The sequence below is a fragment of the Myotis yumanensis genome, unplaced genomic scaffold (assembly GCF_028538775.1).
Source record: "Myotis yumanensis isolate MYYU_CA2020_CCGP unplaced genomic scaffold, mMyoYum1.0.hap1 SCAF_10, whole genome shotgun sequence".
NCBI lineage: Eukaryota > Metazoa > Chordata > Mammalia > Chiroptera > Vespertilionidae > Myotis > Myotis yumanensis.
Window position 1 is genome coordinate 9356239 of NW_027223761.1, and position 27761 is coordinate 9383999.

General features: G+C 52.4%; 1 protein-coding gene across 3 annotated transcripts; it reads right to left on the minus strand.

Moving 5' to 3' along the window:
* Positions 1–26007, minus strand: ELF5 (E74 like ETS transcription factor 5). 3 transcript variants are annotated; one of them, XM_070427773.1, is made up of 7 exons: positions 25891–26007; positions 18991–19115; positions 8430–8663; positions 5123–5173; positions 3268–3336; positions 2079–2274; positions 1–1592 (listed from the first exon to the last, which is right to left on the minus strand). In XM_070427773.1, exons 2-7 carry the CDS (start codon positions 19109–19111, stop codon positions 1496–1498), a joined length of 768 nt encoding a protein of 255 aa, XP_070283874.1. In that variant the 5' UTR covers positions 19112–19115; positions 25891–26007; the 3' UTR covers positions 1–1495. The 3 variants fall into 3 exon arrangements, with proteins under 3 accessions (XP_070283874.1, XP_070283872.1, XP_070283873.1); XM_070427771.1 differs by lacking the exon at positions 25891–26007 and adding an exon at positions 23717–23972; XM_070427772.1 differs by lacking the exon at positions 25891–26007 and adding an exon at positions 23806–23882.
* Between the last annotated feature and the right edge of the window lie 1754 nt (positions 26008–27761).

Here is a 27761-nt window from a genome sequence, read left to right on the forward strand (position 1 = left end):
TTCAACATGTTAAATATTTTATTCACATTGTTTACAAACTATATCCACCTGGGAAACACATGAGTCCAAAAACAGGTTATTTTACAGTCATTCACATTTTTTTTAAAAACAAGTTCCTTTTTATTTTTTTTAAGCCTCACCCGAGGACATGCTGAGAGAGAGAGAGAGAGAGAGAGAGAGAGAGAGAGAGAAACATCAATGTGAGAGAGAAACATCCATTGGTTGCCTCCCATATGTGCCCCGACCGGGGATGGAACCTGGAACCCGGGTATGTGCCCTAACTTGGAATTGAACTGGTGACCTTTAGGTGCACAGGACAACACTCAACGAACTGAGCCACTCTGGCTGGGCTCACACAAGTTGCTTTTGAAGTTTAAGCATGGAGGTCCTCAGCACAGGATTGTGGTGTGCAGTGCCTCGCCACACGAAGCTTCCTGCTCTGGTGGCATAGAAGTCCCGGCTGTCCACCTAGTTGGAGGTCACTAATGGCGTCCCTACCAGTGGCCCATGAGACTGTCAGTGCACCCTGTAACCTGTGAGCGTTTGGTCGCCATTTCTGTCAAGGAAATATGTTTTGGAGCTTGAGGACACATCAGGTAGGAAGGCAACACAGAAGAGACTCAATTTCATTGGCTGTGACTGAGCTGTCAGGACATTTCCATTGGGCACGGACAGAATCAACGAATTACCATTTCATCGTGTTGACAGCTTGAGTCATAAAAACAGCCGTGATTTGGAAATTGATGCAAGTGCCTTTGCCTGTCGGATGCCCCGCCCCCCTCCCCCCCACGCCCTCCCAGCAGGAGAAAAGGGAAATAAACTCAGCAAGAATGAAGAATGTGTCTAATGGTAAGTGTGTTATTCGGTAAGGAAGCCGTAGGAGTGTTGATGAGTGGCCATGAAGATGTGTTGGTTGAGAAACGTCTTGTTAACCTACGCTCAGCTGGATGGCTTAGCCCTTCCACTAATTAAGAAGCTTTTCTATGGAATTTTATTTTAACGATGTAAAACCTACGGTATGTTTGTCTTAGCACGTCACCCCTTCCTGTTACATTAAATACGGACGAATCACTTCTTCCCTTTGTGAGTTGCCACAGCTCAGTGTGTGGGAACTTGGGAGCTCTGGGGATGGGAGCACCGGGTGGGTCTAAAGGCAGAGCTGGGTCCTTTCCTCTGAGCTGCACCCGTGGCTCTGGCTGCTGAGGTTCTGCACCTCTCGAATAGGGAAGCCATGTTTGCTCAAGGTACCAGGAAAGATCCCCCCCCCACCCCCGGGGTAAAAAAAAAGCAGCGGGATTTCTTAAGGGTTGCTGCCATCGCCCGTGAGGAGACAACAACAACTCTGAATCCAAATGTAGGCAGAGATGTGGAGAAACTTTATCAGCACGTTTGCACGTTTAAAAAACAAACCGAAAACCAAGACTTGCAAATGTCTATTGCGACGTGATTGCTTTCAAACAGAAATCCATCAGCAGGAGCCAGACGATGGAGCCGGTCATAGCTTGTCTTCCTGCCACCCGTGTGCGTTTTTTCCAAATTTGTACACTAACCTTCGGTCGACCCGTTCCAGAATTCCCGTTTTATAGTAGTACCTGAGAAAGACAGCAGACGAGAACCAGGGGGTGGGGGTGGGGGTGGGGGGAGGAGGGCTTGCACCCCAGGCCAGCACCGGAACATAAACACTCTCCCCATTCTTCTCAGGGGACAGCCTGGGCTCTGGTTACCCTGGTATTTTCACACCCTGGTCTCAGCTTACACTGAAACCTTTCCCAGACACCTCAACTACAGAACCTCCCACATTCAGCTCTGAACGTGTTCTGTGTGTGTGTGTGTGTGTGTGTGTGTGTGGTGGCCGGATTCACAGTGATCCCCGGGAACACTGCCAAGAATGAAAAGGACGGCGTGTTCATTTACAGACCATAATCCCACCTGGAACTAAGAAGCGGAGTGTTGTCTCATGACCTTTCGATCATCACGAAAGAAAAAATAAAAAGCTGCAAAAGCAGTTTACCGTCCCAGGGCTGGCCATTTGATGCAACCGCCCGGAGGCTCGTGGCATTTCGTGGCCGTTAACTCACCTCAGAGCTCTGCTCAACTTCTCGTACGTCATTCTGTCGTTTTTCTTCCTTTGTCCCCACATCTTTGCCAGGGCCTCGGATTTCACCACCCGGAAAATGCCCTGCTCCCTGTCTTCCCACTCCAGGATGCCGCAGTTTTCTTCGGGAGACAGGAGCAGGTCGCGCACAAATTCCCAGAGGTGGGAACTTTGGAGGCCTTCGGAAGGAAAGGGAGTGACTTAATTTTTTTTTTTTTAAATTTTAAGAGAGTTGTGCCACTTCTCATGAACCCATGAGAACACGAGAATTGCTGCCTGGTGGGGTTAGGACGGAACCTCGCCGAGCTGGGAAACATCTGTCTCAAAACTGACATTTGGGGACGCACGGACGAGCAGTACCGTGGCCTTGCCCTGCTCTGTGGCACCACGGGGTCACTCTTAGGGAATTCATGAAGTGACCGTGAAACAATCTTTTCATTCTTTCTGACAGGCAGTGGGCTGTATCAGGCTCCCACAGCCACAACTGTCCGGTGGACCAATCCTACAATTAGATTTTTTCACAAAAAGCTGGTATTTCCCTTGTTCCACTGTATTGTGGCTTCGGCTGGTTCTGGAGTCCAGCTGCCTGGGGTTGGGGCGTGGACTGACCTTTTCCTAGCTCTGTCATTGCAACCTCCCTCGTCACCTGTAGAATGGGATAATAAGAGTGCCTACTTCATAGTGGAGGTTAGAGGGTTAGGATTTAATACAGATCAAGTGGCCAGAACCAAGCTCAGCAGGCGGGCGGCACCCGGTAGGTCTGTCTTAGTTCCGGGAAAGGCTAACAGGACTGCCAACTCCTGGTGTCTTTTTCTGCTGCTGCCCCTGAGCACTTCAGTGTGAAGACCTCCCCCCTTGCCACGCGCCCCTCCCCCCCCCCCCCCCCCCCCCCCGCCACAATAGACCAGGACAAATAAACCTTTCCTCGTCATGGTTAGACACTGTCTTTACTTCCTCATTTTAATTCTTACAGTGCCATTCCCAAGTGAGAAAGAAACCAATGTGAATTTGACAGCATTCATCAAAATCCTTGTCAATTTCTGTACTGACTTCTAAGCGGAAAATAACGGGTCCCACGTAAACAGCCAGTTTCAAAGCCTATGAGACCAGGTGGCCTTGCCTCGTGAATGGCTTCAGGAAGTTAGAAATGAAAAGGGTGTCTCTACACTTACTCGTTCGACTGTGACTGTGACAGTCTTGACTTTTGATGCCACTTGTTTTCAGGCAACTGGAATCAGCATCTGGAACAGAATGAGTCACAGCTGTAGGAAGGAATGGAGAGGCCACATGCAGGCCTCAAGTCACCCCCGAGTGGGCACATGGATTGAACACCTTTCTGGGAGGCGGCTCCATGCTAGGTGCTTTGGGGGTGATTAGTAGGTGGGAGGTGCAAAGATGCCGAAGACTCAGTATTTGTCTTTCAGGAGAGTTTGCACCCAACACTAGGGACCTAAGCAAAGCACAGCTCATATCATGCTCATAGTAGGTGATCAATAGATGTTTATCGAATGAATGAATGAAAGAAAAGAAAGAAAGAGATGGATGAGGAAGCAAAGCAATTCAGGGCTTCAGATTTAGACACACCCGGGTCATCTGTCACCTTCTAACTTTGTCACCTCACCCTACTAAGCGTTCGTTTCTACCCCTGTGAAAAGGCTATGGTACTAGGACTTGCCTTACAGGGTTATGGGAAAGATGACCCGAAACAATGTCTGTAAAGATTCTAGCACAGGGTTTGGCTCACAGTAAGCGCTCAATAAAAGCTAGCTGCTATTGTTAGTATTCTTGTCCTGACTCTAGTTATGGCTAGTTATACATTCAAGTATAAATTCTAAAGAACTTATGGGACACAGTATTCCTTCCTAGCCCCTCCTCCTATGCTGTGAGGAAGGCAGGCTGACAAATAGACACCCCTTTATAAAGTGGAGACCTGACCCTGAGAAAGGAGTGGTCAGGTCAAACTCATGGCTGCTTAGAAAAGAGAGCAAGGGCCTGCCCTGGGCTCCAGCCTTGGGCCTCAGACTCAGGAATGGCCCCTGGGCCTCAGTGGGCTCAATTCTTCTAGGGGCTACACCTGGGTTGGGCTGGGTGGTGAAAGCTGGGGTTTGATGGCTGCAAATGGGTGAGAAGGGGCTCCACCAGAGCCAGGGAGTCCACGGGGAATGCAGAGCTGCTCTTGTGAGGGCTCCGTGTTCCGTGGGGCACGGGGCGCCTGCCTAAACCCACAGCACGTGGTTCCTGCACCTGGCTGCCTGCACTCAAACTGAAGAAAAAACCCTTCATCAATCAGATCATCTGAATTCTCAGGTGACTGCTTCGGACTTTAAGGAGAGAAAAAATAAATCATAAGAAACGATCTGTCCATCTGCCCCTCAGCTTGCACCTCTCTGGAGTCACCATACGCCCTGTCTTTTTGCAGATGAATGAGCTGAAGTCCGGGAGGGGAGGGGCCTGCCCAAGGCCTACATCCTGATCCCCAGGCCAGAGCCTTTGCATGGGCTCAGCAACTAACAGCAACCACCACTGTCAAAATCATTGTCATCGTCTTAAGAAATCAAAGCCACAAAATTCTCTTTCCTGAACCTCCATCTGCAAGAGCAAAACAGCGAGGCTAATTTTCAGAATGAACCAGGCCATTCGAGGGCCTCCATCACCTTATCATTATACACTCGGCCTGCTAAGCGAGCTCGGATTCAACCACGGGCCTCTAGTGGTCAGTCATTAGGATGATTGTTGCTCACAGACACCAGTTTTGGAGCATCTATGCCGCTGGCGCAGGCCAGGCGCTCTGTAGGCACTGTTTCTGGATCTTACGCACCACGTTCAGACAGGGAAACTGAGTCTAGGGTAGGCTAGGAGATCACAGGCCCCAGCCCAGGCTCTGTCCACCACATTTTTTCCTGCCTTCTCCTGGCCTGGGGTTGTCTCAGGCCGTCACCCTCTCAGGGTGGTCCTGAAAAAGCGATCAGGCCCCTGCCCAACAGCAGCCGCAGCAGAGCCTCGGGCAGCTGGACCTGGGCTACTCACAGTCTTTGATGCCGGCCTTGGTCTCTTCAGCATCATTGAAGAAGGAGTAACCTGCGAAGGAAAAAGCAAAGCACAGCTCATGTCATGCAATCGTGGTTTCCCCTGGCCAGGCCCCGAGAGAAACCAGGAAGAAGGGAGGGATTGTCCCCTCTGTGGGATCTTGGAGACCACCTGGTTTTTATAGGGCCACGGGAAGCCACCCCTGAGAGGTGACCACCTTGTCTGTAAAGGCCACCTGGAGAGAGCCCCCTGGTGGTCAGTGCGCTCCCAGCAGCCTCTAAGATTTTCCCAGTGGGCACTGGGGAGTGAGGCCTGGCTTGGGACCAGGAGGCCTGGGCTCTGAGCTGGGCTGGACCACTGACCCCTGTGAGGCCTTGCCCAGTCACAGTCTCCGGGCTCGTGGTCCTCATTGGCAAAGCCACCACTGAACGCCCGTTTGGTCTAAGAGTCTGTGGTCTATGACTTGGCTCTAATTCCCCGGGGATTGGAATGCGTGTTGGGTGCTGGTCAAAGGGGAAAATGGACATAGGAGGCCACGAGAAGAGCACAACCTGCTCTGCGGATTGAATGAGGATTCGGGAGACTGCCGGGCCTCGGTTTGCTTGTCTGAAAAATGGGTGGGTTGGGGGTGGATTAGGAGTTTCAGATCATGTTTTCATGAAGCTGCACAGGCCAAAGCACTCCTGCTTTCTGGCTGGGGAACCGATGTGAGGACTACCTTCCGTTTACGAAGGTGACTGGCACAGGGAGGGCACATTTGTGACTGTGTATTGCTCGTGCCGCTCTCTGATTGGTTCTGGTCAGCCACGCGCCTCAGCTCACTCTGCCCAATGGGCTGCCGAGACCAGAGGGGGACTGGTGAGGGGCTGCTCCTTTCCTCCACCCTCCACCCTGATGCCTGCTGACCTCGCCTGCCAGTGACCCGTGTCCCATGTTTCCGGGCCCTTCCGTCCTCCTGAACTGACTGAGCCAGGCAGCACGTGGGGCTCCGGAGCTCCCTGTGGCTCCTTTCCCGTTGAAAAGCATTTGTTTTGTGTCCTTGTCTGCCTGAGCCCTAATCTACGGGGTAAGATAAGGCCTAAACCAGGCAACAAGCAGTTCTCCCTATAATTTACTATCCAAAATGGAGAATGAAACACAGCACTCATAGTAAGTTTTCCAGGATAACAGGTGAAAACAATGTACCCTGAGCAGACTGGTACGTGGTAAAGGTCGGCCACGGTGCATGTATTTCAATACACAGCAATGCTCCCGTCTGAGGAGCATCGAAGGAGGAATCCGAGAGGCGGGCAGGGCGGTGGAGCCCAGGGCTTTGCTGCCCAGCATGATAACTGCCCTGGCCTCGTGTGCCTGAACCCCACCGTTCCAGGTGGCCCCATGGCTCCAGACAGTTCTTAGAATGAGAAGAGGCAACGTATGGCCTGTTCCAAAAAGAGTTGGTTCTTAGCTTATTTGTTCTGCTCAGACCCTGAGGTCGTGGGACCAGGTTTGTGTGTGTTTGTTTTTATGTAACAAGTGCCAGGGCAGGCGGGTATCCGAGCTGGGAGACCTCAGCTCAGGGGCTGCTGGGGCCTGGAGATGAACTTGATCGACCTGACGTTTGGCTACGGCTGGCAATGCCGGCCGCGCTCTCCTTTAGGATGGCATACCCTCTCCCTGGCCTGGGATCTGTGTGCCAGGCCCCCCCTCAGGCAGGTTCCTCCCTGAGCCGCTGTGACCTGCCGACTTGCCCCTGTGCAGGGAGGGCTTACTCTAAGTGCAGCCTCTGCTCCCGGCTCCTGGCAGGTCACTGTCACGGGTGATAGTGAGGCAGAGGCTGGACAACGATGGACGACAGGTCTGCCTGTCCCTTCTGTGCTCCTGGTGGGCCGTGGCTCTCAGGGCAGAAGCTGAGCAGTGCCCGAGGGCCACCGTCCTTAGCTCTCCTGCCCTCAGACAGGCGTGATGGGAGCCGATCAAGGGGGAGGGCAAAGAACCCCAGACCCCGAAGGTCTCTGTGGGTTTCTGTTCAAGCAGGAATCCTGCCGCAGCAGCCCTACCACGCAGGGGGCTGCAGGCTCCCTGATTATCTCCAGCGACAGGGAGCTTCCTACCTTTGGTATCTTCTGAAGCAGCTTTTCCAAAAGAAGGTGCTAACTTCCAGAAAGGTCTTTTCCTCAAGTTGAGCTGAGATGTGTTTGTTTTTAAAACTGTCTGCCTTTTGGTTATATTCACACGGACAAGGACAGCTGTCACTTACGCCACTGGCGTCCCTGGCTGCTGCGCCAGGTAACGTTTCCCCGACCCCTGTCTAAGGGCCTGTGGAGGTGTGTACCATCCATCATACCGACTAGGCTGCGGACATTCAGAGAGTCTGACGGCTTGAGGGGTTGGAACCGGGGTTGGGACCAGGTTTGAGATCTTCCTGATCTCAAAGCCCTGGCTTTGTACTGACTTCCCATGAATCATCTCCCTTTGCTGCGTGACCTTGCAGAAACCACATGACCGCTCGGGACCTCCGTTCCTTTATCTGTGACACAGAACACAGAATTATACGTGCTCAAAACCCCTGTCCGCTCTCGGAGCAGGCTGGAGCGGTGAGTCATGCGCCTAGAACCACCTTCAGGCTGTTTGGTCCTGGACCATTAGGAACGGGATCAAATAAAACAACGGTCTGACTCCCTCGGAAACGGGAAGGAAAAGGGTCTAGTTAGTTTTCTTCTCTTCTGTGTAATGAAAGGTCAAGCAGAAACCTCTTTGTGTCTACCCTTTATAGCTTCCAACCTTTAAAAAAATATATATATATGTATATATAGACTTCAGAGAGGAAGAGAGAGGGAGAGAGATAGAAACATCAATGATGAGAAAGAATCATTGACCTGCTGCCTTCTGCACACCCCCTCCTGAGGATCAAGCCCACAACCTGGGCATGTGCCCTGTGACCGGAACCATGACCTCCTGGCTCATAGGTCGACATTCATAGGTTGAGCCACGCCAGCCAGGCTTTAGCTGCCAATCTTTATGAACATAATACATTATTTTGTTGTATAGCCCGGGTGGTCCCTGAATGCTATTTTCAATTTCCCTTTTTCTTTTGAAAAATGTACCCAACTTGCCTTCCTGTATCCTGCTCCCTTTCACCTACAACCTCCGATCCTGTCATTCTAGAGCTTCTGGTTTCTGAGAGGTTTTGGTTAACGGGATTTGGCCGAACAGAAAGTGCCAGTGGGGGAAGTTTGCTCTGGGAGTCCCCCGGCAGGGAGGGACCTGACAGGTCCTGTGGTCCAGGCCTCGGCCCCTCCCTCGGCCCCACCCTCCGGGCACCGACCTTGGGAGCGGATGTTCTGGAGGATGAAGTACAGGTACTCCCCGCAGATGCCCGCCGCCTCCACGAACTCCTCCTGGGTCATGCTGCACAGCTGCAGGCCGCTGACGTTGAAGTGGCAGAAGGAGATGCAGTTGGTGTCCAGCTTGTACTGGTCGCAGCAGAACTGGATCCATTCCCAGACGTGGCGCTTCGTCCAGTACTCGGGGTGGACGGACGTCCAGTAGGAGTCGCAGGCTGCACCGGAGGAGAGAGAAGTGAGGGACGACGCCCCTGGGAGAGCCTTGGGAAGGTCCCTGAAGGCGGCCCCGGGTACATCAGCATCCTCATTCCTTGCCCACGAGTTGAAAGCGGCTCCAGCCCTGGCGGGGGGTGGGGGGTGGGGATGGGTTCTGCTGGGGCCCAGGCCACCTTCCATTCTGCAGTAAAAACCAGAGGGGACTGTGTCCTGCGGGTGGACATGAGGGCAGAAGAGGGAGTGACAGGGGCATTGTGCTTGGGAGTGTCCAGGCCTAGTTGGGTGCCTAGAAAGAGGGGAGTTAGAGGGGAAAGAAAGAACAAGGCCCTTCAGTGATTCCGTGTCAGACGACATGGTGTCAAGATCACAGGCTTTGGAGCCTGACAGGCCTGGTCCGAATCCTGGTTCTGTGGCTTCCCACCGGGGCCAGGTCCATAGCAACTTAAGCCTCAGTGTCCTCATCTGTAAAATGAGGATTATGTGCCCAACACACAGGGCTGTTTGCAGTTGGGGTTAACACATAGAGGCTGTTCAATAGTTACTAAATGCCTCCTGTGTGCCGGGCACCCCCTGAAGCTGATTTCATTCTCTCTGCTCTTATGGACAGTTGCCAACACTCGCTCCTGGTCTGTGCACCGCCTCTGGCCTCCTGGAGGCAGGGGCCGAGGGCTGGTGAGATGTTGCCCAGAGACCAGCAGACTGTGGGTCTCCATAACAGATTTCTCTGGAGGAAAGGGGGGATTGGTTGCAGTGTTGTTTCGCAGTGGTTCTCAACCTTCCTAATGCCTCGACCCTTTAATACAGTTCCTCATGTTGTGGTGACCCCCAACCATAAAATTATTTTCGTTGCTACTTCATAACTGTAATTTTGCCGCTGTTATGAATCGTAATGCAGATATCTGATATGCAGGATGTATTTTGAGGGGTCGAGACCCACAGGTTGAGAACCGCTGCTAGGGTGTTTTAAAGGAATTCTATCCTAGGACCAGTGCCCCTTCCCTCCTTCAGAGGACGCCCGTACACAGTCAGACAGAGGGGGCGCCATCCTCTCTGGGAGGCGGAGAAGCGGCGGTGCCTGGCCTGGGGTACAACGCAGGAGAAACAGAAAGGGTGGCGGACACAGGATACGGAAGAGGTGAGGTACCAGTACCCGGTCAGACTCTTGGACATAAGTAATTCTCGCGAGTGCCATAGTACTCATTCATGCGGCCCTTCATTCCACAACGAGCCCCGGCTTCCTCACTGGTAAGATGGGGAGAGTGGCGGTGCCTGCATCCTAGAGCTGTTCTGTGGATCAGATGAGTGAATCTACATAGAAGCACTTAGAACGGAGCCCGGGAGAGTTTAATGCCTCTATTAAGATGGTCATCGAACACCTGCTCTATGCAAAGCAAGAACTCGTGTGGGAAGGAGTCATGGTAAAGAAGATTTTGGTCCCTGTCCCGTGGGAGGTCACAGATGAGGAAGCTGAGGACGTGCCTGCGATCCCACAGCCAGTGTGTGGCGGAGCTGGAGTTTGGACCCCAGTCTGAACTTGAAAGCCGTTACTCTTCCCATTCCATCACCCTGGTCCTCAGAGGCTCAGCGCAGAGAAGAGATGAAACAGGGAGCGAGGGAGGAGGCAGTTGGAGAGCCAGAGAGAATAAGAAGGCCCACGGAGAGAGGCGGGGAGCAGAGTACAACACCGCTGACGGCCCAGGTCACGGGGACGACAGAAAGGGTCACTCACAAGTTAGTCTGCGGAGCTAATAGCAGTGAGGCTGTCTGGTCCCCCCTTAAATGCTGTGTTGGCTGCCACTGTCCCCAGGGGAGCCCTGGAGCCTCTGACCCGAGGCAGGGGATGGGTTCTCTGCCCTGTGAGGCGTACCGCTCCCCGACACCCCCATGCCAGCTTCTCAAGGTCCTCAAATCCCCCCAAATAGGTAGGATTGGGCATTTCAGAAGACGGAAATGGAAGTTCCCCTTAAAGCTCCGAGTCCTTCCAGAAATTGATTTTCCTCCCCTAGAGTGGATCGAGGGGCAGTCAAACCTAATAAAATTTTTTAATGTATTTATAATTTTTCATCTGAATTCGATGTGCACGTGGCTCAAAGGCTTGATACCGTGCCAGGTGGCTGAGGCCAATGTCACTGCCTCTATGCCCGCTATGCCTTGGTGGGGAGAGTGAGGGGCCTGCTGGCACTGCCTCTCTGGCCCCCTGGCCGCCGGCTGGAGCTGGCCTCCTGGCCAGTGGGGTGTGCCTGGTGGCCAGCAGGGTCTCCTGGGACAATGGTGCGGCCACTCCTGAGTCTCTGTGTGCTTTCTGTCCGCTGATTTCTGACTTGAGCCAACCTAAGAAGGGCCCTTTGCTTGCCTGGTGTTCTGACGAGAGATTTTTATGAGCCTGACATTCTCCCCTCCTGGTCTGGAGCTGAGAGCTGACAGAGGTGCCCTGCAGGTGGAGGACACAGCTTGCTGCTTCTTTTCATGGAAAGGGTTCTCCGAGCCTCCATGCCCTCCCCTCTCCGCCTCCACCCCCTCATTATTTTCTTTGGTGCTTGGAGAGGGCCATGTTGTTTCTGGAAGCCAAGCTAGAGGGTTCGGAGAAATGCCTGGGTGGGGTGGGTGGGCACCGACACCCGGGAGGTGTTGCTGGCAGGGCTCCCTCCTCAGCTCTCCCCTGCATCAGGCCACAGAGCTGGCTTTGTGTGCTGCTCGGCCTGGAGAGAAGCCAGGACCTGGACAGCCCCGGAGCTGAGAGGAAAATGCTCTTCTTGGGGACCTGGGGCGCTTCTGGGCTGTGGTGTGCCTCGCGGTCCTGTCCTGGCAATGCTGGCAGGGGTGAAGAGGCCCCGTTGCTCCCTTAGGTTGCCTCCAGCTCAGCACCTTTCCACAGGCGCCTCACTTGCTCAGGATGAGGTCCCCATCTGCCTTCTTCTACTTCCTGCTCCTCCTCAAGGCCACAGCGCAGGCCCCCTCTCAGCCAGGCTTCCCTCCCTCCACAGCCCCCTCAGGTGCCCTTCTCATTAGGATACACCCCCCTTGCTCTCTCTCCAGATCGTGGTGAGCCCCAGGAGGCGGGCCACCTCTGCTTGCCTCACCTCTGCTTGGCTCACCCAGGATCAGAAGTGTGGGGGCCCGGCCTCGCCCACCGTGGGTGCTCAGTGAGGGTAACCAGCTGGCCGAACGGCCAGTGGTTATTACCTCCACTTTCCAGCGAGGACACTGAGGCTCTGGGAGGTTCGTTGGCTTTGAATAAAGCCGCACAGCTGGCCAGGAAGGGAGCCAGGCCCCCTGACCTCCTTGGCTGTGGGAATTTTGCATCCTGACACTTTGGTTGGGGAGGACCAAACTGGATACACACCTTGAAGTCTAACTCAGAAGGATTTGGATGATGGCAGGTATTAGATATATCATCTAGGTTGGAAAAATCAGAAAAAGGGTGGAGAGGCTGGTGATGACAGTGTTTGCAACCCCAGGGAAGGACCTGAAGCAGACGCGTTGCCCTTTGGTTACTTGGAAGAGATAAGCTCAGGGCCGGAAAAAAAAAGGGTAATACACTCACAGAACATGTTATCTTTAATAAGTTGTATCGTTTGAAAATATAAAGTGTTTTCCTTCATGCGTCTGCCATTCATAAAATAATCTAAACTGTTTGGAGAAGCTGAGGTCTGAGGCCCTTGGCGTACATCTACCGGTTAGAGACGGATGGCATCCAGTGCCCGGTAGCCTTCATCCAAGTGTCCACAGGCCGCTGCTGAGCAGCAGGCTGGCCAGCTCCTTGGAAGTCAGAGGCGGGTCAGGACACTTGTGTAAGGGCCAGCTGCGTTGGGAAGAAGAACTCGGGACGTAACAGGGACAATTCTGGAGGAATTCCGACCAGTGTGCGGTAGCCTGGGATGCACATGCATTTAGAAGGAGGCCTCAAGCTTTCCGAGCGGGGCTGGCACGCTCAGATGCCCACAGAGCCAGCAGGTAAGGTCCATGCCTGAAGGGCCCCACGTGGGGATGTTGAGACGTGCCACGCGGGAAGGTGGGCCCTGTGGTGCCAGGTCCAGATTGTTATGTGAAATCACATGATTTTTTTTTAAGTGCTGGCAAGTTATTTAAGTTTTAACAAACACTCTGAAGGTCGAGTAAGACTCTTCCACAGGCTGGGCCCCCCTGGAAGTCACTTTGTGGTGGAGAACTTCACCTGCTTTGGGACACTTGTCCCCTTGGAGATCATTGTTTAGAGTGGGCGTGCTAAGAGTGTAATCTTTTGTAAGTTGAGTAGCACTTCCTTCCAATTAAAAGTTATTTGGAAGAAAAGCAGCGCTGCTTTGCTGGGAGTTGAGGTGAAGGGATGAGATGGCTTCCCCTCCGTAGCACCACAGGGCAGCGTGAGAACCCTGCTCTAGAGCATGAAACTGGGGCTCCTGCTCTTTGGATTCCCCCAAAAGGTATGTGGCCTCACACTTAGTGGTCCTGCCTTCTTGGGATTTATCCGCAAAATAGGAAAAACAGGACCTCCTTCTCCCGCTCTTGAAAGGATTAAGTGAATCAAAACACAGAAAGCACTTAGAACAGGGGCAGGCATGTGGTAAATGCTCATTAAATACCACCCATTTATACTTGTTAACATTCGGGCTACCCATACCACTACTCTAATTGCATTTCCTCAAATACTTCTGACATGTTCTCTCTCTCTCTCTCTCTCTCTCTCTCTCTCCCTCCCTCCCTATCTCGCTCTCTCTCTCTCCCACCACTCTCTCTCTGTAGGCCAGCACCTCTGTTCCCTTCCAGAGCTTTGGGTTCATTTTCTTTATGAAAGAAGGGTATTATATTATTAACCATGCTAATTTGTCCTTGTACTGCTAACATGAGTAAGGTAGCCAGTGCTGTTCAACACATGGGACACAGGTGAGTCTGTGTGACTTTGGAAATGCTTCATGATCAGGACGTACCCGGACCCATGCTTCTGACACGGGTGGGAAGGCAGGGCTAAGCCCCCCGGTGGACAGCAGGTGACGGGGTGAGTAGGCTGTATGTGCATCTTTAGGGGAAATGCCAGAGAGTGGGTCCACTAACCCCCCACCTCCATCTTCTGTTACGCAAGTCCCCTCGCCTTCTCCTCCACGGGGATGGCTGTCCCTATGCCCTTCCTCTGTAGACATTTTGGAGCCAATGCTGTTCATTTTCTTGGAGACTTTCTTGGAGCCTCACTTGAAACAAAAATTTTGGGGGAGATTTTGACTCTTTAGAAATGACAATGAAATAGATATGCAGCAGAAGGCCAAATCTGTGTATTGCAAAGTAGTGTGAGCTTAGAGACTTATGGTCCCTGGATCCTCTGCCGGAGAACTTGACCTTTCTCCTCTGCTGATGGGGAGCACGGGTGGGAAAGTTTGTGAGGCCACGTGAACCTGCAGACTCTGGTTCCCACCATCCACTCTAAGCCCCTGCCAACTGACGTGGAGAGAAAGGGACCTTCCGGTCGGAGGAGCAGGACGGTGTGGAGTCACTGAGCTGGGGCTGTGGAGAGGGCCCTTCCTGATGTGCAGTCCTGGCTCTTCAACTTATTAGCTGTGCAATCCCAACAGAGTTTCCTAACCTCTCTGGACCTCAGCTTCCCTCCTGTGTAAAGAGGAATCGCGATAGTGCCCAGCTCTTAGGAAGTTTGCTGGGAAAAGGAGAAGAAACGATGAATGTCAAGAACTTGGCTCTGTTCATTTGGACGATAGTAAGCTTTTGATATGCCGCCTGAGATTCGTTGTTATTTTGGGGCTACATTTGTTCTCAGGGAAATGAGGCCTTTCCAACCCGGGCCTCAGTCTCGCTGAGGGACAACAGAACAAAGTGAGCCCAGGGACCGGGAGGGGGAGACAGACAGCCGGGGTCAGAGGAGGCCGAGGTAGATGGCTGGACCATGATTAGCATGATTTATGAGCAAAGGGAGCTGGGGGAGTTTCTGGCCCAGGGCAGCCCGTCAGTGAACTGGGCGGCTCAGGCACCATCAATTGCAGCTTTGTCACTGAAAGGAAGGACTTTCTGAGGGGAAACCTGAAATGATAAATTGCTTCCAGGTTTCCTCCCGGAGCTGGTCTAGCCCCGTCCAAGAGCCCTTCTTGGCGTTCCTTCTAAGCCTGTGGAACGATTTAGATGAGGAGATGGGGGAAAAAAATACACAAAAAACCAAAAACCTGGGCAGTGTAAGGAACTGGATGGAGAAAAGAGGAGAAGGGATGGTGGGGTGTCAGCAAAGGGCTGTGGTTGGAGGTGTGTGCGGAGTTAGGAGGGGACGGGGAACGCCAAGCCCTGAGTGGTCCCGGGGCCACGGCTGCCCAGAAGGCTCAGACTTGTGTAGGATAGGGGAGCAGTGGTGAATGTGAGGCCTCCCCCTGGGGGTGCTCTGGGGTGTCCAGTCATTTTGTATTTATTTATCTGCTTTTCATTTAGAAATCATTACTCTTTCTTTCGCATGTGCTCTCAAACTTCTATACCCAGCACCTGAATCTTGCTTAGAAAAGCCCCCGTGGAACCTAAATGCCTTCTTCCCTGATCACCTGGGAGGAAGCTGATAGCTAAGATCAGTGGGTTTTGCACCTTTCTTCAAAGGTCTTTCTTCAAATAAAATCTCCCATTGGGTCACAATCACTAACATGTTTGTGGAGTGCTCAGTATGTGCCAATTACTGCTCCACTCTGCGTTTTCTCATGCTGTCCTCAGCACAATGCTGCGAGGTCTTAGATCCTGCCACCCATTTTACAAAGTAAATGAGGAAATTAAGGCACGGAAGGGTGAAGTCCCTTTTCCAGGTCACACATGAGTAAGAGGCAGAGCTAAGGTCATAGAGGTCTTCTCCCGATCCTGCAGCCACACCCTGATAACCACTGTGCCATACTGTCTTCGGAATAAAAGCATGGCAGCCTTCCCGGAGGGTGGGGATGGAGAGGAAGGAGCTGGAGGCTGGTCTTCTCAGCTGTCACTCCAGGTTGCCAAGGGACCTTCCAGGAACCCCCAGAGCTGCCCAACCTAGAAACCTCTGCTGCAGCGTATAATCCAGATTCCAGAGCAAGGGGGGCACCACATGTGGGTGTGGCCACCTTGGCAATTGGGGGAGAGAGAGAGTGTGTGTGCGTGTGTGTGTGTGTGTGTGTGTAGGTTGAGGATGGAGCTCTAGCACGTAGGGGTGAGGCCAGGAGACTTCATGACTCGTTTGATGCTTGGCCGCTGGAATTTGACTAGAGATCTTTTGAAAATATCCTATGCTTGTGAAATATTTGCAGCATCCCTTTGATAAAATTTTCCAGTTTTTGCAAGTCTTTTCTTCTAAGAGCCGAAGGGAGGGCCAGGGTGCATTCATGAAATTCTAAGTATTTTGCAATCTGATTGTCCTGTCCCAGCCCGCAGTCCGGCGACGCCAGAAGTCCTGCTTCAAAGAGCAGGTCACCTTTTGGTTAGCACCGACCCCGCTGCCCTCTGCTAGAGCCGTGTGGGGCCGCTGTGAAGACAGCGGGCTTCCCGACGGGGTTGAGTGTCCCTTCCTGCCCGCTTGTGGACACCACCCATCTGCTGGGCACTCCATTTCTTTCTCCCTTTGGTCTCAGAGCATCTAGCCTGTCAAAGATTCTGCATTGAAAAGGGTGAGACCGGTGTTGCTTTTGTTCAACGTGAAAAAGGAAGAGAGATGAGAAAAAGCTGTGTTTCCATGAGCCGGGAGCGCCTACCCAGTGCCAGGTGCTATGCTACACGCTTGCTTGGTGGGATCTGCCGTCCTCGTCCTCCCAGCTCTGGGAGGCCGGTGCTGTTCCAGCTGGGATAGCAATGTTAGAGAAAACGTGGGGCCAGGGGCTGGTGGGTGGCAGAAGCTCACAGGAAGCTGCCCCTGGGACAACTCTGAATTCGATGAACTTCCCGTGAGGCAGGAGGTGACCTCTGAGCACGTAAGGGCTGCAGAGCCGTGTACAGAGGTGGAGCTGGCTGTCTCCTGACACATCCCTCTCGGTGGGGGCTTGTGCAGACACTCAAAGCCACGTGTCGTCTGTCTGGGTGAGAACACGACGGAAGCAACCCTGGCCCTCCGCCCTCCTCCCGCAGATGGGGCTCGCCCAGGGCCAGGTGCTCACTGGGACCACCGGCCTCGGCCTGTGGGAGGTCTGACATCCCACTGAGCTCCGCAGCTGGCTGCTCCCTCGGGGAACACCAGGAAGCTGGACCGCTCCTGCAGGCTGTTTCATTTCCACTGGCCTCCTGCCTTGGCGGCCTCCGCTCTATTCTCTCGATGGGTGACGGAGGACGAAGGCTACATCTGTGATACCGCCTGATGCGGGAATCAGAGAAGCTTCTGGAAGGGATCCTAGAAATGACCTGGTCTAACCCCTCATTGCATGATGGGAATGAAGAGTCCTCAGACAGGAGAGAGCTGAGCCAGTATCTAAGACTGCTGGGTCTTAGCAGCACTGGCAATCCTATTGGTGATCACTTTGGTCAACTCTTTTTTTTTTAATTGCTGTAAAATATTCATAATGTAAAATCTACCATTTTTTTGAGTGTACAGCTTAATGGCATTAAATACATCCACATTGGTGTGCAACCATATCACCACTCTCCATCTCTAGAACCTTTTCATCCTCCCTTTTTAAACAACCACATATGCTTGTCATGTGCCCGACTGTGTCCCATACACGTCACTCTCTGTGAGAGAGGCATCATTACAACTCCATTTTACAGATGAGAAAACTGAGGCGTGGGAGGTAAAGGTGGTGCCTGGCTCCAATGACTATAGAAGCTGCTACGGAGACGTCCATATTGCAGAACAGGCAGGGCAGGGGCCCCCAGGATGGCAGGTCTGCGATATGCGTGGGTGAGAGAAGGACGGGACCTGGCCTACCGTCGTGCCACCTGTGGGGAGGGGACAGCGCCCTGAAAGCCTTCGTGTTCCTCCTTCAAATTTAGCCTCTTAATCAAATATTGAGGAGAGAAAATCAAACACATTTCTCAGCGCCTTTCTGAGAAACCAGGTGCTTCTTAGGCCCGAAGGAGAATTGCAATATGTATCCGAGTGAATCAGGTTCAAATGCAATGGCCTGGACCCTGCAGACGAGGGTGCAAGATGTCATGGGTGCACTTGTGCGCATGGGGCCGGGGTTGGGAGTGGGTGCAGGACCGAATTAGGTAGGTAAGTGCCTCCAGGCTGTCTGTGCAGCCCTGGCGTTTGGCCTGCAGGCAGGGGGCTTCCTTGGGGTGGTGGACATTTCATAGCAGCCTCGGAGGCTGGCCCTCCCCTGGGCTCCCCCCTCAGGGAGTGTAGCCCCCCGACCCTGTCTCCTGACCCTGAGTGGGGACCTGCTGGGCGGGGCGCACAGGGTTAAGGACCTTCGAGGGCTGACAGTTGATCAGCAATTGCGTCACCGCTCTCCCCAGCAGGGCGTGCACCTGCCGGGCTAGCAGTCAGCCAGGTTTGCTGTGAGGTGCAGTCACCCGAGCACCTGGGGACAGAGGCCCTAGAGGGTTTCTGGGGCCAAGCTCAGCTGGCCTCCCTTTGGCGTGGGATTTGCACAGGGACCCGTGCTTGCATCCCGGTGGGGAAAACCGGCTGAGAGAGGAGGAAGGGTGCGGAGGGCAGCCTGGGGGACCACCGCGGGACTCATATTTGCTGAGCACATGCTTGTTCCAGGCTACGCATTTTACACACTTTGGCTTCTTGATCCTTACAGTAACTCTCATCACCCCTGCTTCAGGGATAAAGGAGATAGAATCTCAGAGAACAACAACAGGGTTAATATCAACGACCCAGCGTGATGTCATTCACGAGCTGACCGAGTGGGATAGTTAAGACTACAGTTGCTCCAGTAAACGTTCATGAAACCCAACAGACCGTGAGACCGTGGGAAAGTCACTTAACCTCTCCGTGCCTCAGTTTCCTCATCTCTAAAGTGGGAATCACAATTGTTTGTTTCCCATAGGGCTTCTCTTTGATGCAGGGGAGTGTTCAGCAAATGTTAGCTAGAACCACGAGGCTGGAACAATCACAATACACTAGGCTCCAGACTAAGGGTTCCTTTCTACTACAGTGTTTAAATACAATAACTCCAGGAGGTTGGTATTATCATCTGCATTTTACTTAATAGCAAAATGAGGCTCCGAGAGGTGAGCAGAGCCCCAAGGCCACAGAACTGGGCAGGTCAGGGTGAGGTTCCAGTGCTTTCCTTCCTTCCACTCAGGCCTCCCCTGGCCCCCTGCCCCGGACACGGGTGAGGGGTGGCATTTCCAGGCCCCTAGCATGGTCTTGTCACCAGCCCAGGCCAGCACCACCTCCTGCCCCAGCCCATCCCAGCTCGGATGGGCCTCCCCAGGTGTACCTACCTGTCTGGTGCTCGAAGGCAGGATAATACTCTTCATTGCTGAACAGGTCAGTCCAGGACATCAGGGGATCGCAGAAGGACGCGTTGGGCAGGAAGGTGCTGTGTGTCACTGAATCCAACATCACCCTGCAACGGCGGGAGAGGCTGTGAGGAGGCGGTGACTGCTGGAAGCCACTGCAGGACGCCAGCGGGCCCCGGTGGCTTAACAAGGACAGCAAAGACTCGCAACCGGCAGCCCCCTGGGAGCCAGGCCCCCCTCTACGTGCTTTCCACGATTGAGCCTTGTCACATCCCGTGGGGTTTGCACATCTGTCCCCATTTCTAGATGAGGACACTGAGGCAGGAGGATTGAGACAATTGTCCATAGAATATGGCCCGCAAGTGGCAAAACGGGGATTTGAGGATGGGAGCTCTTACTAGCCAATACTGCCTCTTTCGTCACTTTTCCTAGCCACTCACATCTGACCTCTGAACTCTGGCTTATAATGTCTAACAATGTGCTTCTGGAAACACGGCCAGAGTTGCTATCAATGAGCGCACCCGCACACCCTTATCTACAATTCTGAAACCCCAGAGCTCCGAGACCAAAAGCGTGTGTGTGTGTGTGTGTGTGTGTGTGTGTGTGTATCTTTGGTGCAAATGTTTCTGAGCAAAAAACAAAAAAACAGTTCTGAATTGATCTTATGTAGTTTTATATACTGTTACATAAATGTTACATCTATGTGTATATAAACTATACACTATACATATTCAGACTATGTGTAAAAACTATACACTATAGACATATATAGATGATATATATGCTATATAGTTTTGTAACCCTAGTTGCAGTGTGTTATTCTGCCTGATGAATATTCACGTGGTGTGCTGCAGGAACATTGATGGGGTTAAGCTGAGCCAGAAGAAATGCCCGGAGACAGGTGGTCTGTCTTCTGCTGCGTGTACACCGTCACCTTCTGGTGCCTGAAGCAGAGTGAGTTCTGCAGCACGCCCAGCCCCGGGGGTTTGGGTAAGAGAGTGAGCACCAGTGACTGTAACACACAGTCGCTTTGGACTCCGGGCTGAGTACGTCAGGACTTCCATCCAGTCCTCACGGGCTCCGCAGAACGTGAGCTCCGAGGCGGGGTCTGTATCACGGATGAGGAGGGGCCTGACACTCCAGCGAACGTGCCCACACCACCCAGCTGGCAGGGTGGAGTCTGAGTGACAACTCAGGTTTGTGTATGTGACATCAAGACCTGGTGGCTGTGCTCTTGTCCCTGCTCACACTGGCAGAGGGGACGCTGGGGAGACGCTGTCTGGTCGAGGCTGGGGTGGGGGCAGAAGAGATGGGCCTGGGGCCCCCCACTCTCGTGCACTCTTGCCCACTAGTCTCATCTCTCGAGTTTCTCTTTGCTGCTTCCCATGTCCCCACAATTCAGACAAAAAAGAATTCGTACTTGGTGGATTAAAAATATATGTTGGCCCCACTTCTCTTTTCTTCTTATGGAAGTAATGTTGATGAGATATGGGGGTTCTACCTCCATTTTGTGAAGGGGACCCTGCAGCTCAAGACCACACAGCTGGTAAGTGTCAGAGCAGAGACTGGGCTCTGGGTCTCAGGGAATTTTAAGATGGAGAGGAGCTTATCAGTCATCTAGACCCGTGTGTCCTGACGCCAGTCATGTGTCTCCCATCACCATAATTTACTTAATACATTCAACAAAATCACCCCTTTTTTGTTTGAACATAAATATGTTTACTTAAAAGGAAAACTTGATATCACCATTATCCACGAAAAGTCAGTATTCCCGAACATACGTAAAAATGAAGACATAAGCACGTAAATAAAAATTGTTCATCCATGCACCACGTGAGTCAGAGGTTAGCAAACTACAACTTGCAGGCCCAATCCAGCTCACCTCCTGCTTTTGAATGGCCTGCAGCTAAAAATGATTTTACATTTTTAAATGGTTACGTATTAAAGGGCTATGTAGGTACTTACACAATAGCCTGGATTTTGCCTGTTGGCCCACCAATCCTACAATAGGTACTCTCTGCCTCTTTACGTGAGAGTGTGCTTACCTTCGACCAGATTCACCTCCTGTAGGTACCATGAGTGCTGGAAAGTACTGAGTTAGTGCATCGCTCCCCTCGCTCTGTCCTCCAGAACTGAGAAAGCTAAGGCCCAGGGAGCTTGTGTCGCTTGCTTCAGGTCACAGGGCCAGTTGGTGGCAATGTTATGGTGCATGTAGAGAGTTCTTAAGTTTTCCAATCCTCAACTCTCAGCCCATCAGCTTCCCTTTCTAAAAACACAGTCATGTCGCCCTCAGGACATCCCACGCATTCTTATATACCGAGTAGGACCACAGTACTGAGAGGGGCAGGGATTGTGTGGTTCCAGAACCAAAGACCGATTCTTTGGGGGCTTTGGCAAATCTGTCATGATCATCATCATCATCATCATCACCACCAAATGTTTATGAGAACTATGCTCCTGACATAGATAAGCAACCAAGTTCAAAGCCTCACATGCAGGTCCCTTTCTGTGCCGTCCACGAAGAGTTGCCAGACCCCACGGGGAACCTCCTTCCCGGGGCCCACAGAGGGTTAACGCTGCAGGCGGATTATCGTGCTCATGGATCTCCCCCTGGGAGCCATATCAAACAGAGGTCAAGGCTGCCTGCGTTCGGACTCTGATTTTCCCACGGATTGGCTGGCTTTATACCCTGAACAGGAGGCAGGCTGAAAAGGGATAGGGTTTATGAGAAAGGAAAGAGCCCCCGGAGCCCAAAGCCCCTTCCATTTCCTGGAATCCACATCGGGGAATTCCCCTAAGTGAGGGCTCAAGGGGAAAAGGCCCCCTGCCCTTCTGGGCCAGAGGCTCAGAAAACTGAGGAAGAGGATGGCACACCTCTGACCTGACTTCATGTTGGGTTTGGAGAAATGCTAGCTGGGCTCGGAGAAAGGCCAGGTGGGCTCAGGGAAAGGCCAGGTGGGCTCCACATAGAAGAACATAGAAAACCATCCCCAGGCCTGCAAAGTCAGTTAGAAACCCTCCAGCTACAAAATACGACAGTAGGAGTGAGCGCTCCATCTACACCTGACAAAAAGCTCTCAAAAGTCGACCATTAAATTCAGTTGAGTCATATAAAAATTAGGACTATGTCTGATCAATAGGACATTTACCTCCTTTAAATATTTCCCCCCCTTACACCGGTCCACTCACTTGCTCTGTAATTTCCCTAGTTTTGGACACAGGGCTGAATCTGATTCCCTTTGGTAATTCCTTCTATGGCCAATTACATCCTTCAAGTTTCCTTAAAGGGCTCTCTCACGTGAACACTGTGCTATTTTTCTTCTGTAATCATTTCTTACTTTGGGGGAAAATGCCTTTTATAAAAGCAGCAGAAGTTGTTTGTCTTAGGAGAGGGTTTTATTAACTCTGGGCTCTCCACAAAAGACCTTGGCCCCTTAGCAGCGTGCTCCAGGTGTGAGTTCAGGAATAATGGCTGCTTTGTGCCCAGTAGCTCAGCTTCCTAGGCCCTCTAGGGTCCCTGCGGTAATTGAGCATTTTAGCTCTTAAGATTTCTTTTCTTTTTTTTAGGATTTTTAAAATCATCACTTGAGTATATGTTTATTGATTTTACTGAGAGAGAGGAAGCAAAAGAGAGAGAAAGAGAAAGGAAGAGAGGGACACATTGATGTGAGAGAGAAATATTGATCAGTTGCCTCCCATGCACACCCTGACTAGGGATAGAACCCACAACCTAGGCACGTATCCTGATGGGGAATCGAACCCACAACATTTTGGAGCCCCATTTCTCAGTGAGGACATTGAGGCCCAGTGACAGGTAGGTCCCGGCCTGAAGGTAGCCCATACATCCCCAACAGGGGGTGACATTGACCCCAGAGGGGAAACATTTGGTCCATGGAAGGAGGGGGGTGGTGCCAAAAAATCTTCGATGTTATTATGTTTCATGAGCCTCCAAAGGGCCACAGCATATTAATGACTTACAGCATTTCTGTGGAATTAACATTTCATGGAGGGGGGAGACGACTAAGAAAAATTATCTCAAAAAGCTCCTTAATGGGGGCAATAATGAAAAAAAGAAAAAAAAAAGGTTGAGCAGCACTGCGCTAGACTTAGAGTCCACAGCACAACAAGGAGGGTATGCTGGGCCTGCTGCCCCCGCCACACATGTTTGTTCTCGGAGAGGCTGGCGGCCGTGTGATCTTGGAGAGAGCACTGGGCTGGGAGTCACGATTATGCCTCTTGCACCTCTCCAAGCCTCAGTTCCTCTTCTGCTACCTGAACACACGGAGGCGGTGGACTCCACGCCGGGCCCTGGCTCCATGGTTTCTTCAGGCACCCACCCGACCGGGTTGACACCCAAACACATGCCCGCACCCACAGATGCATAGGTGTGGGTGTTATTTCAGTCAAGCTCATCAAACTACTGCAAACAGAGGTTAAACGTTTATCTCTGAGAAGGCCCCCTGCTTTCCTCTTCTCCCTTCCCTCCTGTGCCCACTACTTCCAGCAGTGGGTCCTGGGTATGGAGCCAGGCCCCGTGGGCACTCCGGCCCCTCCCTTACTGCCCGTCAGCAGACCCACAGCTGTGAGAGTCCGTTCCCCCCACATGTTGTCCCCATGCTGGCTGCCTCGGAAGCAAGTAGAGAAGGTTCAAATACATCCACACAGGGGTGGTTCCCTGCCAGGCATGAGGAAGGCTGGCCGGAGGTACCTTTCAAAGTGAGACCTTGAAGGCATGGAGGCTGAAGTCCCCGCTGACTCCAGGGGCTTCCTCGCCCTCCTGAGAGCCGGCTCACTCACCACGTGCGCCCAGGGAGGGTCCGCGCAGCCAGAGGGACAGGCCTGTGGGCTTCTTGCCCTGCACGAGTCCGAGGCAGCAGCGGCAGGTGCGGTGCCCATGGCCTGCGCAACCAGCACCTCTGCCCAGCCTTCCGGAGCGAGAGGGGAAGGAGCAAACCACCCAGCCTTGGCCAGTTTGTCAGAGGAGGAAAATTCCTGCCTGACCCTGGCAGAGATCATCAACTTCACTCTGGGCATGTGACCAAAAATTTTACCCACTTAAGCATCGACGCATTGGCTGTTTATGCACCAAAACATCACCGGGCAGAACCAGGCTGTCGGGATATAGCCTATGGGAAAGGGGGCCATGAAGGGCCTTCGCTGAGCCCATCCTCTGAGCAGTCTCATCGGGAAGCAAAATTGTTTTCCTCCTTCGATGCTTCAGTGACACCTGAACGCTCACCGGGTCCCCAGCCCCGCGGGCCCGGCGGGTCCATTTCCCACTCTTTGGATGCTCCCAAGAAGGGACCCATGAAGGGAAACCCAATGGACTGTTTCGACACTTTCTATTAAAGGATCGTGGGTGGGGTGTTTGAGTGTTTGCTCTTCTGGGAGAAACCAGAGCGGCTGAGAACTGCCTTGCTGACATGGTGCCAAAGTCCGCGTTTTCCTCCGGCTTGCTCAGGGAGCTCGCCAGTGGGTTGGTGTTTGGTTGTTTTTCTGAAGGTGCAGCAGAGACCCACAGGAGGTCTGCTGTAGGGATCAAACCCATGGTGGGGTTCAATGTTACCTCTGTCCCCACAAGCAAAGAAACACGGGACCCACGTCTTAGGGCTCAGCCAGCCAAAATGATTTTTGTTTCATACGAGGTGTGGTGCATACAAATCCACGACCCTCTCTGAGCTCATCTCTAACATGGGATCCTCAGGCTTTCCTGAGGACTTAATTAAATTAGTTAAACATGCAGAGGGCACAACACATATATTCCCTGGGCACAACACATATATTCCCTGGGCACAACACATATATTCCCTGGGCACAACACATATATTCATTTCCGGGGGCGATCAGTCATCATCAATGCATCTAAAAGGTTGTTATACAGGGGACTTGTGAGAAAAGCAGACAGCCACACTGTACCCACTCCTGTGGAGAACACCCCGAATCATGAAAAACATTGTCGCGGAGAACACAAGGGCACAGAGTTAAGCCTTCACTCTGCGGGGCAAACCACCCCTCTCCACGGGGCCTCTAGACTAAAACATGAAGCTGTTTCTCTAAAACACGCTAACTGTCTAGGCCTCAGTTTCCCCATCTGTAAAACGAAGAGGTTGTACCTTAGGGTCTCCGACATCTTTTCTGGTTTGTAAAATTCTTAGCACAATTAAAGGTGGGTCCCCAGCCTTCAGTTAGAGAGGGGAGCATGTGCCACCAGTGGCCGCCAGCAGGGGGCGAACGAACAAGCACCCTCACACACCGCAGAGTCTGAAAAGGTCTGAGAATACAGTGGAAAAACCCTAATCACTGCTTTTCTGGAAAGATTCTCTACATACGAAGGTGGCGTGAGAGGGCAAAATGGGTTTCTTTTAAGCAGTTACATACACATGAATTCCTGAAAAAATATTCCCCAAATTGTAATAAGGCAGCGTATTTTCTCTGTATCAAGAGGGAACTCTGAGCTGGCCAACGGGGAAAGGAGGAGTTTGGCCAGCGGGAGGTGGGCTCTCCTTGAAGCCGAATATTTTTGGGGTGTAAAACCCAGCCTTCCTTCCTAAAGATAGCTTTAGGAGGCGTAGGGCAGTGAGTGCCTGTCTGCATTCTCTTGGTTCCCCTTGGTGTAGTCAAGTGATCCTGGGGGTGTGGGGGCTGTGGAGAAGGGGGTGGGTGGCTCCACAGCCTGTGGGGGCCGAAGTGTCCCCCCCAACCCAGGCAAGCAGTTAAATCCCAGTCACACAGCTCCCGGGAGGCACTGTGACTGATGGAACCTGCAGGGGAGCTGGCAACCTGGAGCTGGAGACCGACCCACCGACCCGGGCCCCCAGCCCCAGCCTCTAAGCCCTGACACCCCTTACAATTCATCCAAAAAAGCAAAGAAAGGGTGCTTACGTGAGGACAGCGCTGACTAGGTCCAAAGAGGAGGCTTTCAAGGCAAGAGAAGGCAGGTGCTCCCGGCACCAGCGCCCGGTGGAAATAAAGGCACCTGTAGCCTTGTGATATAAGTAACACCTACAGACAGGTCCGTTTGGTTTTTCAGGTTTACGCACAGCCCCTTTGATGACGATGACATACAGTGTGACACGGCTCCTGGGGGGGTGGGGGGATGGTTCTCACGTGCAGAAAGTTTACCTTTATCCCGCTTTTGTGCCCAGCTCACCACCCTCCCTCGTGGCCCAGGGAATTCGGTAAACAAGCCCAGAATTCTTGCCTCTGTGCTCTGCCCAGCCCTGCGTTGGCTGGGGATTCTCACTCGTGCAAGCCTGCAAGCCGTAGGGGGAGCTCTCAGAGGCAGCCAGCCTTCCCCCTGGTTTGGTGGAGTCTCGCGCTTTTGAGTAGGAGTTCATTTTCCTTTTCCCTTGTGTGGCCAGGAGGAAGGGCTGGATGAGGCAGTGGTTAAGAACACAGGCTTCGCAGCTAGATGGCTTTGGATTCAAAGTCTAGGTGCACCATTTTCTAGCTGTGTCGCCGTGGATAACTTAATCAGCCTGTCTGAGCCTCATCGCTCTGGTGCAAAGAATAGTACTACCCACTGGGCTGCTCTGAGGGTCACAGCAGGTAATGCAGGTGAAGCCCCGAATAAGCTCTTTGTTAGCGATGATGATCATCGCCTTTTCCTAGGTGGAGCACAGGACCCCTTCTCTACCATGTCCTCCAATCTGTGCCTTTGGACTAGGCGAGGGGAACCAGCTTGCAGAACCATTGTTGGGTCTTTCTTCCACTTTTTCACTCATCAACAGGGCATTGGACACATGAACTTATTCAACTTCTAACATCTCTGGATGTGATGAGCCACGTGATGGCTTTCTCCCTCGCTCCAACCCCGCGCCCACCTCCCCCCTTCATGCCCCCCGCCTTACCGATGGAGAACCGAAGAGATTTAGGGAGCCAGTCTGGTGTCACGAGGTGGGATCTGGCTTGGATGCCAGCTCTCAGGTGTCTAGCTAAGGACTACCTGATTTGGGGGATTTCCCTGAGAGAGTAGAAACCCCACCTAATTTAGGCTGTGAAATAATGTCCCTGGTCAGCTACGGGACAGCATTTATGACCCTATGCCTTTCTGCTCTGGGCTTCCAGCTCTCTTGGGCAGCCAAGACATGTGTCCGACATGCAGACTCTAAGCTTTAGAGTAAAAGCGGGGACTGGTTTGTTAGGTTTTCTTTGGAACACTGGGCACCGGGACAAGCATACAAATACAAAAACACGTACAGTCCGGAGAAACAAAAGGTAGTTCATCTAAGAACTCAGGTGTCATCATGGAAAAATAGTTGAAGGAAGATAGCAGCCTAGGCTGCTGACTTGCTGTGTAACCTCAGCCAAGTCACGTAGCTTCTCTGGGCTTCATTTTCCCCAGTGATAAAAGGAGGAGGTTGGATAAGAATAGTGATTTTCAAACTGTGCTCCAAGGAACCCCCAGAGGTTCCCCAGAGGCCCCATCAGGGCTGTTGGGCGGGGGTGGGGGAGTGGGGGGGGGGTGGAGGTGGGAGTGGAGTGGATTAGGCTCTAGGCCTCTCCTCCCTGCTTCAATAAGAGCATCTCATCTTCTATACAAATCTTCAGGATGAGATTTCATTTGAACAAAAGAATTTGTACTTAAAAGAATTTGCAATGAACTAGATTAGATGGCCTTTGAGAAAGAACTAGATTAGCTGGAAAATTCTGTGATCTGCCTCTTCCTCCTCTGTGTCTCGGGGACCCTGATGGTCTGAGTGGACATCACTGTTGTTGGGCATCTTCCCATCTTGTCACAGGCTTCTGAAATG